This window comes from Girardinichthys multiradiatus, chromosome 2, assembly GCF_021462225.1.
Source record: "Girardinichthys multiradiatus isolate DD_20200921_A chromosome 2, DD_fGirMul_XY1, whole genome shotgun sequence".
Taxonomy (NCBI): domain Eukaryota; kingdom Metazoa; phylum Chordata; class Actinopteri; order Cyprinodontiformes; family Goodeidae; genus Girardinichthys; species Girardinichthys multiradiatus.
The window spans coordinates 47,087,262-47,099,619 of NC_061795.1; the positions used below are offsets into that span (position 1 = coordinate 47,087,262).

Consider the following 12,358-nt stretch of genomic DNA (forward strand, 5'->3'; position numbering starts at 1 on the left):
GCTGTGCAGCAGTGCTCACACCAGCTTGTGAAATAAAAGGGATGTGTGGTTTCAAGGACAAATTCACAAAGCTATGTGCTGAAAACACATCTGTGTTTTCATTCCTTCACTGCATCTGCTGTGTTCGTGGCTGAACTCTGACCTGAAGCAAAACCCGATGCAAAAAGCTGCCGCCTGCAGTGGTTGATGGGCGGGTTTGTTTCTGCATGTCTTTAGTACAATTTGCTTTATGAATCCGATACAGAAATGAAGGAAATAGCATATACAGCTATTAAATTTGCGTTTTCACTACTTCATGAATTCCCTCCCATATGTATGCAGACCCATATGCATCATTAAGCAAGATGTCTCTCTGTGTAAATACTTTGCAATACACTACCGACTTGAAAATGAACTTTATTTTTAATCATTATTTCCCCATGAATACAAACGTGTGCTCTGACATTGTAAAATCTTGAAAATGTATGTACATTGGTGACAGTTTCTGTAAAACCTATTAAACTAAAACATAAATGGAACAATAAAAGATATTTGGTTGTGAAAAGATTTTTTTTGAGTTAAACTCAGTTTAGCAGCAGTACAAAAAAACATTGATTATTTGGAATTGTTTTGTTCTTCTCATCATTTCTCATCTGTTTCTGCTCCTCTCTGTTTTGATCTCAGTTGGACCTTCATATGATAAGGTTTGGGTGTCAAAGTGACTCCATAGACTGGGGTGAAGTCTGGTTTTCCTGCATCTTCCGGCCAGATGAACTTAAACTTCCTCAGCAGAGTCACCATCATAAGGAAAAGTTCCATACGAGCCAGGCCCTCTCCAAGACACATCCGAGGACCTGGGACACAGAAATAAGTTGATTCAACCCAGAGTACAAGCTGGTTACCTCAACAATGACGCATGTCAGTTTACCTGCAGAGAAAGGCATGAATGCCTCTTGTTTGACAAACTCGCCCTGTTCATTTAGGAAGTTTTCAGGATTAAATTCATGAGGGAATTTCCACTGTCCTTCCTCCCTCAGCACTGAATTCAGGTTCTGGATGATCATTGTACCCTGAAAAGAAACAAAACTATTAAATGCCATAAAAGATGCTCTTCATTTCGGTTTACCTCTAGCAAAAAAAAAAAAATCTTCAGAAAACTACTCTCCTACTTTGGGAATGGAATATCCCATGAGCTCTGTGTCCTTAGTTGTGCAGTGGAAGACGCTGAGAGGAACAGTGTTGGCAATCCTCTGAATTTCATGGATCACAGCCTGGATGAAGAAACATTTCTGACACTTTATCTGACTTGCAAAGGGTAGATGTTTTAGTAAATTTTTTTGGCAATTATTGAATTATATAAATTTGAATTTAAAACAACTGAAGCTATATGAAATAACACCCCTTGGACAATGAATCAAAAAAGTCACAGAGAAAAAACTAATTTGCAAGTAACTAAATTATGTCTTAATGTTATGATACCTGGACATAAGGCATGTTGTTTCTGTCCTCATAACTGACGTGATCCTTCCCCTCCAGGACCTGGTCTATCTCTTGCTGACATCGTTCTAAGGTAGGAAAATACCACAGATCATCACCACATCAATTGTTCCACATCCCACATGCCCTTTTCCCCAGCTTATTCTGCTGCTACTGGATCCACTGGGGATACCCTCCTTCCCTGCCCATTCATACTCTCTCTCTCTCTCTGTGTGTGTGTGTGTGTGTGTACATGCATGTATATGTATGTGGTTATATGGACATCTATGAAGATATGAATCCATTGTCATACTTTTGTTTGTCATTTGGTTTGCAAAGGGATTTTGAGTGTCATGTCCTCCTTTTTTCCCTTCAGTTCAACGTTTCCTTCCCTTCTGTAATGTTCTTCCTCTTTATAATATGAATACAGTTGGTTATGCAACAGGGAACCATCCCACTTTCCAAACAGAACATTACTCTTCAGCAACTTTTGTCTGGTATCCCTGCAGGACTTTGAAGGACAAATTGTGCATTAATGAACAATAAACAATTTCAGGTCTTTCCATTACAGCAGTAGAAGTCTTAAGGGATCAGGCCTCTAAATCACAGACAGAGAAAATGTTTCCCTGACTCATATCTATTGCTGCTGCTGCAGCACATTCAGATATTTTTGGTACACATTTCATACATTTAAGTATAGTTGTAGTGTATAAAGGAGCAGGTGTGGTGTTTTTTTAATTTGGCTTTAGTTTGTAAACTCAATCTGAACAGCAGAGAAGGAAGAACATCTGACTGGACTTAATTAATCATAAAGGCATTGATGGAACCTAAACACAGGCATACCTTGAACATGTGGGTAATTCATCAGATAAAGAAATCCTGTAAGCAGGGTGTTGGAGGTAGTGTCAGTCCCAGCGAAGTGAAGATCTAGGCTGTATATTATGAGCTGTGCTTCTGAAAAGGAAGAACCATCATCGCCTCTCTGAAAAGATGACAACTTATGATTATTGTAAACCAAGGCAAAAATGCATATATAGCTTACTGCTGCATGCACTGCTGGAGGTAAAGAGCTCAGTTCCTTACTTGTGAGCTGAATTTAGTGCAAGACACTTATAGAATTACATCAAAACAACTCATGCAGGTTTAACATGTTAGACAACTGTTTTCCTGCTGACAAACCTTTTCCAGTTCATCCAGATAACAGTCAACAAAGTGTCGAGGCTCCCCAGGAACTCTGGTCTTCTTGAACTCGTTCACCAAATGGATAACATAGTTCTCGCAAATCTACAGAAAATCATTTTTGTTATTTCGATTGAAGAGTATATATGTTATACAGTCATTGCAAATGTTTTTAGGTTAATCTAAAAAAAATTATCATTATAAAAAATATGTAAATGGATGAAATAAAACTAAGGCCAAAGAAGCTGGACATGCAGGTTATTTATTTGGTAGAAAAATTTTGTTTTTACCTCAGCATTTTTAAAAGCCTTTCTGAATGGCAGTGGAAGGTTATGAATAATAGGAAGAGAATCGTATATCTGTAAAGAAAAATAAATTATACATTACATTATCTGAACTAACATATGGGTATTCTGTACCTTGACTCTGCATGAATTGTTTTGAACTCATGTGTTTTATCTGAATAGTTATTTAGTTCAGGTATGTTAAAGCAGAGATACATCTGAAAGTTGCAGGACACCATCCCTAGAAATAGCAAGGGAGAGGGGGGGGGGGGGTGAAGGCTAGTTTTTTCCCAAACTATTAATTTTCTGTCAACTTCATTTACAAACAAATCCACCTGCTGGTAAAAGATTGTTTGCAGCCAGATGTAATCTAGGTAATTTTATCCATTAGTAATTGAATGGCAACTTTTATGTAGTGGGATGAGTAATAGTAATTTTTGCAATCCGAAAGTTGTGGGTTCAAATCCTCTCTTTGTCAATGTGCCCCTGGGCAAGGCACTTAACCCCAAGACGGCTGTCGTCTGCATGTTGGCATGATTGGGTGAATGTGGCTCTATTGTAAAGTGCTTTGAGTGGTCAGTATGACTAGAAACGTACTGTATAAATTCAGTCTATTTGATACAGTTAGGACTGTCATGCAACAGTAGAGCCATTAAAATCCCAAGTAAAATAAATTGCTTCATCTTTACAGAAAATGTTATATATTTCCTCATATAAACATTTCAAATTTGTTTAGAGTTCGTATTATCCATTATACAATATTCTGCAATATTACTTGTCAAATGTAAATATTTTTTTTTAGCTTTAATAACTTATGTGGGAACATGGAATCATTTTTTTAAATTCTACAGTTTGCTACAGCCCCTTACAAACAATGTAAGGCCCAGTAAATGTGCTTGCAATTTCAGTTCTAATTTACAACTTTCAATATTGCTTTTGTTGTACTCCAATTCTGCAGCACTCAGCACACACTTCACCTTGGGTTAGAAAAAGATACATAAATATAATACAATATAGTACATTTCATTAAAGAGTTAAATTCCTTTGCCAGAATTACAGCACATGGAACGAATAAATGTCAAAAATAAAAAGACAATACCTTGAATGAAAATGAGTTTTTAATTTACAAGACTTGTGATGATACAATTTAAGTCTTTTTAATGCAATAGGAGCCTGCAAAAACTACTCTGTGCCAGAAAAATAAACTGAAAAATCACAAACACTAACCCTCCATGTGTGAGCAGATTCATGGCGAAATGCAAAGAAAACATATAAAGAAATTGGGCCAGTACTTGAACCTCTTCATAAACCTCATAGAAGATGTCAGTCACCATAAACTGTACAATTCTGGATACCATTCTCACTTAACCTGAAGCCTTGGTGCCATATGTCCCATCACTACCTCGAGGTGTCCATGGACAACATGGACAGTGCCTTGCAAAAGTATACACCCCTTTTGGCTTTTTACCTATTTTGTTACATTCCACCCTGTAATTTCAATATTTTTAAATCTTATTTTATTTCATGAATCTGCACACAATAGTCTAAGTTGGTGAAGTGAAATGGGAGAAAAAAATAAAAACACTGGGATGTGCATACGGATCCACTCTACCAGAGACTCACCATAGCCCACACTCCATTGGCTATCTTGGAATTTTCAGTGAAGCACTGAACAATCACTTTGATCATGTCATCATCGTACTCGTAGCGTGTTCCAAACAGAACCTGGCAGATGATGTTGGAGGCTGCGTTATGAAACATGACCCGAGGACACAGAGTTTTACCTGTTTAAAAGACATACATTTTAAAGCCGACTTTACAGAGATTGTAAAAGACCCCAGAGACTTGATGTATAGACTAGCTAATGACATACCGATACTGCTCTCCAGTGTTTTAATAGTGTATTGAATCTCGTCATTAATTCTGTTCTCCATTGACTTCTTCCCCAGACCAAAATTCCTCAAAGTCATCAGAGCAAAGCGGCGATGCTCCCGCCAGCTTGGGCCATAATCAGCCAGAATCATTCCTACAAAACATGCAGCAACAAAAAAAAACATTCAAAGAATCTGTAAACCCTCTCTATGACCAGCTTGCATCTGTTTTTTTATTCTCTACATTTGTTCCTTGTTTTCAGAATGTCATCACCATAAACAGTGCCATGGTTCGAACTGTGTTTTGTCTCTTCCTTTTCTTGCTATTAGGATGTTGTATTTAGCATTTCAGTCATGTTCTCTCTCATGTTCATTTACTTATAGTTCACATTCTTTCTGCTTTTCCATTCAGATTATTATCTTTTGTAGGTTGGTTCTTCTTTCTTCTCTCCCTTCACATCTGGTCCTTATTTGGACTTGTTTGTTTTAGCTGTACTGTGTCAGTCATTATCGCCCCTAAGAATGAATTATCTTTGCCATTGTATTGTGTTTATGTCTTTTCATGCAGCGTGTAATATTGATGCGTAGTAAGTTGACCTGATTTCTTTCAGGAAATTAACCAGGACAGTTTGTTAATAACACATTATCAGCCACCTTCTCATAGTTGCAATTAGCCTCCATTAATGTTTGAAGCTGCAGCTCACCTGTTGAGGAAAACATACAAATACATGGCATTTGCATTTTGTAGCATGATCTAACCTTGTTTTAAAATTTACATAAAAATGCAAAGGTCAAAGAACATTTAAAATCACCAATCTACAAAGTAAATGTAATTCTTTGGTCAGATATTTGTCGCGAGGGAATGAGGTCCAGGATGTAAATATGACTAAACGAGCTATGAACCTAATCATCTGAATCAACGAGTTAACTCTAAACACCTACAAAAGATTCCTGAGGCCTTTAAAACTCCCAGCCTGGTTCATCACTCAAAACCCCAATCATGGGTAAGACTGCCGACCTGACTGCTGTCCAGAAGGACACTATTGACACCCTCAAGCAAGAGGGTAAGACACAGAAAGAAATTTCTGAACGAATAGGCTGTTCCCAGAGTGCTGTATCAAGGCACCTCAGTGGGAAGTCTGTGGGAAGGAAAAAGTGTGGCAGAAAACGCTGCACAATGAGAAGAGGTGACCGGACCCTGAGGAAGATTGTGGAGAAGGGCCGATTCCAGACCTTGGGGGACCTGCGGAAGCAGTGGACTGAGTCTGGAGTAGAAACATCCAGAGCCACCGTGCACAGGCGTGTGCAGGAAATGGGCTACAGGTGCCGCATTCCCAGGTCAAGCCACTTTTGAACCAGAAACAGCGGCAGAAGCGCCTGACCTGGGCTACAGAGAAGCAGCACTGGACTGTTGCTCAGTGGTCCAAAGTACTTTTTTTGGATGAAAGCAAATTCTGCATGTCATTCGGAAATCAAGGTGCCTGAGTCTGGAGGAAGACTGGGGAGAAGGAAATGCCAAAATGCCAGAAGTCCAGTGTCAAGTATCCACAGTCAGTGATGGTCTGGGGTGCCGTGTCAGCTGCTGGTGTTGGTCCACTGTGTTTTATCAAGGGCAGGGTCAATGCAGCTAGCTATCAGGAGATTTTGGAGCACTTCATGCTTCCATCTGCTGAAAAGCTTTATGGAGATGAAGATTTCATTTTTCAGCACGACCTGGCACCTGCTCACAGTGCCAAAACCACTGGTAAATGGTTTACTGACCATGGTATCACTGTGCTCAATTGGCCTGCCAACTCTCCTGACCTGAACCCCATAGAGAATCTGTGGGATATTGTGAAGAGAACGTTGAGAGACTCAAGACCCAACACTCTGGATGAGCTAAAGGCCGCTATCGAAGCATCCTGGGCCTCCATAAGACCTCAGCAGTGCCACAGGCTGATTGCCTCCATGCTACGCCGCATTGAAGCAGTCATTTCTGCAAAAGGATTCCCGACCAAGTATTGAGTGCATAACTGTACATGATTATTTGAAGGTTGACGTTTTTTGTATTAAAAACACTTTTCTTTTATTGGTCGGATGAAATATGCTAATTTTGTGAGATAGGAATTTTGGGTTTTCATGAGCTGTATGCCAAAATCATCCGTATTAAGACAATAAAATACCTGAAATATTTCAGTTAGTGTGCAATGAATCTAAAATATATGAATGTTAAATTTTCATCATGACATTATGGAAAATAATGATCTTTATCACAATATGCTAATTTTTTGAGAAGGACCTGTATATAAAGGCTGGAATAGACAGGAGGTTCCATGCATGTTGGAACAATTCTTTGAATCAGGTGTGGTGAAGTAAAACCAAAGAGAGACCAAAACAGAAAAATGTAGTAAATAAATGTCAACATTCTTTGTCCAATGAAATGTAATATCTACCTTTCCTCTTGGTCACATCGTTGACAAATAAGTCTTGAGGTCGTCCAGAGAAATCAGCAGCCTTGATCACAATGGCTTCTTTGATGGCCTTCAGCCCATTAATGACCACAGCTGGTTTTGGACCGATGTAAATACTGAAGACTTTTCCATAAGATTTGCTCAGCTGGGAGAGAAAAATAAAGGTGTCAGTAACTGAAATAATATTATATCATATGATATTCATTATTGGTGTAGCCATGCAATTTAAGATTTGTTGTGCATACAGGTGTATCTTTACAAATTTTTAGATCTATGAAAAGTTCATTCATGTCATTGGTTTAATTAAAAAAATTTAACTGTTATTTAGATTCATAAGTTATGTTAGTTATAAAATAGTATGTTTTGGCTTCCAGCTGAAAGCAAAGCTCACAAATTAGTTTTTTGGAAATTCTGAATATTTTAAAACGCTACTTTAAACATTTATACAGAAATGTTACATTATATTTATATTACAATTATCTGTTTAACTGTCGCTTTTTCAATTAAAAAACTAAAACATAAACTTTTTGATGGTAGAGTTAGGGATAGTTAATTTATTTAGATGCAGGTGCATCTAAATACTTTTCATTAAACCCACATTTCTGTAATAGAAAATTTTATAATCTAAAGTATCTAAAGTAATATTCTAATCTGAAATTTCATGTTTTCATTAGCTGTAAGCAGAAAGTGATCATAATTAACAGAAATAAAAGCGATGAACCTGTTTTCTGTGATGGTGCAAGTAGGTTCCTTCCACTGTCACGTGACTCTTGGGTTGAATGGTTTTTCTAAATTTCCCTTCAGTAGGAGTGTGTGTGTGTTCCTGTCTTGGCATCACAGTGAGAACCATTTTCCCGATTTCACCATCAAATTGAGGACCGTTTGTACCAAAGTGAGGACATTTTGCTGGTCCTCACGACCTATTTTGCTAACAGTTAGGTTTAGGACTAAGGTGTGAATTTACTTTAGGTTAAGGTTAGGGTTAGGTATGCACTGGTAATAGTTAGGTTTAGGGTTATTGTCAGGGTTAGTGAATAGAAAGGGTTGAAAAAGACTGAAAATCAATGGAAGCCAATGGGAGTCAACACATGGTCCTCACTACATATAGCAAAACAAGTGTGTGTGTGTTTGTGTGCATGGTTATTTGCCCTGTGTGTCTCTTTGTCGCCCTGTGATGGACTACCGACTTATCCAGGATGTGCCCCTTCTCTCGCCAAATGATCAGCACCCCAATCCAACACACCCACACCAGCAACCCAAGAAGGTCAAACCAGTACAGGCAATAGATGGATGTTTTCTAAAATTACATAACCTCCCTCCCTTGGGTCTAACAAGTAGCAATTCATTAAAACTATATTCGACAGTTTGGACAATGTCATATGTTGACAACCCTGTCTGTTTGTTACTGGCGTTTTCAGGGTGAAAAATACAGTGACCAAGAGGTGCAAACGTGCCGCAAACTGATAAAATGGAAATGCATCTGACCACTAGGGGGAGTCGATCACTACCTATGTAAATATGCTGCTGTTCTATAATATTGTAAATATTATTTTAAAACGAGTTTCTTCTGAGCATCCTGTTAATGTCTTTACTAAGGGTCTGGTGCGATATGACCTGGTGGTTGACTCCCCCTAGTGGTATGGTGCACTTTCATTTTATGGAGTTTGCAGCTTTTCTTAACTTGCTGTTTTAGCTATTTGCAGCATTTTTTCTTTGCATTTGTTTTATTGGTTGTAGGTCTTTGCTCCTAGCTATTTTCTGTGACTGCAGCATTTGTCTTTTGCAGCATTTGTCTGTTTTATTTGTGTTTTGTTAGTTTGCGTAATTTATATGTTAGCCATTTGCTCCATGTTTGCAATTGCTGGCCACCATAGGAAACATTTCTGAAAAATGTAGAGTGTAACTTTAAAAGCATAACCCCCGCCCCCACACAAATTTTGAAAAATGCCCCCAAAGTGGGCAGTGCCAAGAGACACAGAGGGGCGTGGCCAAGAGTGGGGATGAGTCAATGAGGTAAAGAGGGGTGTGGTCAGGAGGACAAGCGAAAGTGGCAGCTAGGTTAATTTAGCATATTGAAACATGGAGAGTGAACACAGCGACGCAGGTAGTTTCACCACAGACAGATCTTTGGAGGTGGAGGACTTTTCAACTCCCTCATTACTGCAGGTTGGGGGAGGCTGTGGCCAGCTGGCCTGAGCCAGTTCGAGCCACTGGCTCAAGGCGCTGACTTAGCAATGCCCGAAGCCGACATAAGGGGTCCAGTTTCTGAGTGGTAAAGTGATGTTGGCAGCAAACTTCCAGAAAGTTTACATTTACATGCAGATTTATATTATCTCTCTGTTCCACTTCCTGACTCGCCACGGGGGCGTGTGTTTGAGTGAGATGGTTTTATACTCAAACATGGGTCTGTGATGTAGACTTGACCAAACTGTACTGTTTGTAACCAACAGGAAAATTCAAACGCAGTAGCCACCATTCATCCCAAAGAGGTCAGCACTAAGATGGCTGAAGGCCAAATATTGCAGAATTAAACATGAAAAGGTAAAAATTTGCACATTAACATAAAGATAGCACCCCTAACTTTATACAGTTTATATGCAAACACAGTTGATTTGGTGTTCAACTACTCTTTTATGCAAAAGGTGCAAAAATCCTAGAATTGAAGATTATATCACAAAATATTTCCTGATCATGACATCCAGACCTACATCATCCTTATAAATTATTGATACACACTATCTGTGTTAACTCTGTAGGACAAAGGTAGGGTCACATTACCAATCAACATTCCAAAAACTGTACAAACACCGGCTAATAAAGTCCACTGTACATAACCTCATACACTGGTTGGCATTATTCCAAGTGTGCAGATGGGTGATTCTTTACTGAAATATTATGCAATCACTTGTAGAACATACAAGCAGTACCCTGCTGGGAAAGCCGGTTTTTTTCCTTCTCAGGTGTGTTTATTACATTATTCAGCTTTACTAGAACTCTTGCAGCACTAAATCAAATGTTGTTACCGTCATTTAAGACATTTAAACATCAAAATGCTTATTAATTTTCTTACCCTGTCAAAGTCCTTCAGTGGGTTCTCTAGGCTCAAGTTCAAAAGGTTCCCCAGTACAGGCAAGATGGTGGGTCCTGGTGGGAAGTTTTTTGGCCTCTGAGATTTGAATAGGATGAAGATAAACCAAACAAAAAGCCATATCAGAAAGACTGAAACAAACATGTTTCTTTATTTGACTGAAGAGGACAGATGAAGTCCTTGACATGCTGTAACAGAATACATCTGCTGCTGTTAGCCCTGCCCAGTTTGCTTAAGGACTGCATAAGAGGTAAATGAAGTCATTAATGAGTAAAACGTTCACAAAGAACATGTTTGAACAGGGTCGGACAAGAGCTATCTGGGCCAGATAAGCTAACACTGTAGATAACAAGCATTTGAAATATTATCTGTTCCACCGAGATAAACCTGAGTGATCTGTTCATGAACCACTCTGGCCTATCATGGCACAGGGTGAGCGGTTATACAACAAAATATACATTTTCACCCTTTATTTCCACTACTTTCCATCTAATCCATTCTAAATACTGTATTGTTACGTTATGTTGAATCAGATAAACTGGAACGAAATTCCTTTGTGTGACTGTGGTGGTGGGTTGTGGTTTTAGCTCGGCTGCAGAGGAGAGCCTATCCCTGTCCTTTAATGTGCTGAGGTCTGAGAGAAGAGAGGGGAGCCTCAGACGTATGGGTGTTGGGTGCAAACCCCATGCTACACCATGCTTTAAAACTAAAGTAAAGTAAACCTTGCCAAACGCTGTTAGCGGTTATTTGCGGGAATGTGAATTTAAGCGATTTAGGGCTTGATCTACTAAAGGTTTGCGTGTATAAAACAGCTGCAAACTTGATAGTGCATGCAAAGCTGGTCTACTAACCAGTTGCAGCAATGATTGCTTATGTCAAATGAGCAGCGTAGCAGGTGCAATCCATTTACTGTTTGCCTTCATGAATATGGTAAATGGTAAAATGTTCCACAATATGCAGCAAACAACTGTGATCCTGTGAATGTGGAAGAAAATTACATCTGGCCACATGCAGGACAGATTAACGCGGTGGGACTGCGGACACAGGCCAATCTGATTCAAAGCCATTGCTCTTGAACCATTCCAGGAATGAATATATGACACTTTTTAAGCATTTAAACCAAAACGAAAAACACAATGGCTGAGCTTAAAGGGAACATATGACGCAAAATCCACTTTTGTAGCACTTAAATTTATTTTGTTGTGTACTTGGAATCTGTAGGAGTGCAGAAAAGTTGAATTCAGTCTCTCCAGGTGCTGCGTAGATATCTTTATAGAAATGTTCCCGCATCGGTGGGGAAATTCCTTTTCGTTTGCGTGAAGCACTTCAAGGACGTGTTCTTCAGCAACCTATCAGTTATGACTGTAAAAAAGGCCAAATAAGGTAAAGTGGAACGCTCCTTGACATAGAGGGGGGGCAGGGTGTGAAGCTCTTCAACAGCATTTAAAGAGACGGCACCAAAACGAGTTGCTCTCAGATGCACCTCAGAACAGGGGTAAAAGAGGAGCCCGTGGAGCTAAAATCAGGAGTTCAGACCAAAGCACATTTGAAACACACAAAAGTTGCAACTTAATGCATTCTGTCACGCCTAACTGTGCTCTCCGTACTGGCAAGTATAGCCAAGAAACAGCACAGGTGGTGTCTTTTTTTACCTGATTGACAATTTTCTCAGCTGAAATGTTTAAAACACAGTCAGCATTTATATGAAAAGGAAACAACATCAAAGTGCTTTAAAAGTGGCCACAACGACAACCTCGTCTTAATAAGCAGATTTTAGGTCAGACATCATAAGCTAGATGTATTTTCTTAGATATAAAAAAGCAAAGAATGAATGAGAGCTGTTGGGATTTTAGTTCAGATTGTTTAGATTGTGAAATTTGAAAAGTTACACCCATCTTTGTATTTATTGTAGCCTCCTAATCTTTCTGGGTTGGGATGTAACCGGTCCTTAATTGTGGACGTTGGATCTGAGGTGAGGACATGCTGCTAGGGTATCGAAGGGCACACAGGACAAACTCAGATCTAAGGGTA

The 12,358-nt window shown here is 39.1% G+C and overlaps 1 protein-coding gene across 5 annotated transcripts in view; it reads right to left on the reverse strand.

Moving 5' to 3' along the window:
* Positions 1-380: 380 nt before the first annotated feature.
* The window catches only part of LOC124856537 (cytochrome P450 2J4-like), a 39,338-nt gene continuing 27,360 nt past the window's right edge, over positions 381-12,358 (reverse strand). For 2 of the 5 annotated variants that reach the window (XM_047347069.1, XM_047347090.1), the window contains 11 exons: positions 10,310-10,405; positions 7,222-7,384; positions 4,792-4,944; positions 4,542-4,702; positions 2,925-2,993; positions 2,635-2,739; positions 2,299-2,437; positions 1,459-1,544; positions 1,149-1,250; positions 908-1,049; positions 381-833 (listed from right to left, as the gene is read on the reverse strand). In XM_047347069.1, the coding sequence (XP_047203025.1) occupies positions 622-833; positions 908-1,049; positions 1,149-1,250; positions 1,459-1,544; positions 2,299-2,437; positions 2,635-2,739; positions 2,925-2,993; positions 4,542-4,702; positions 4,792-4,944; positions 7,222-7,384; positions 10,310-10,405 (1,428 nt within the window). In that variant the 3' untranslated portion in view covers positions 381-621. Of the gene's footprint in view, positions 834-907; positions 1,050-1,148; positions 1,251-1,458; positions 1,545-2,298; positions 2,438-2,634; positions 2,740-2,924; positions 2,994-4,541; positions 4,703-4,791; positions 4,945-7,221; positions 7,385-10,309; positions 10,633-12,358 lie in introns of those variants that run through there. The other 3 variants (XM_047347078.1, XM_047347084.1, XM_047347087.1) reach the window with 3 other exon arrangements.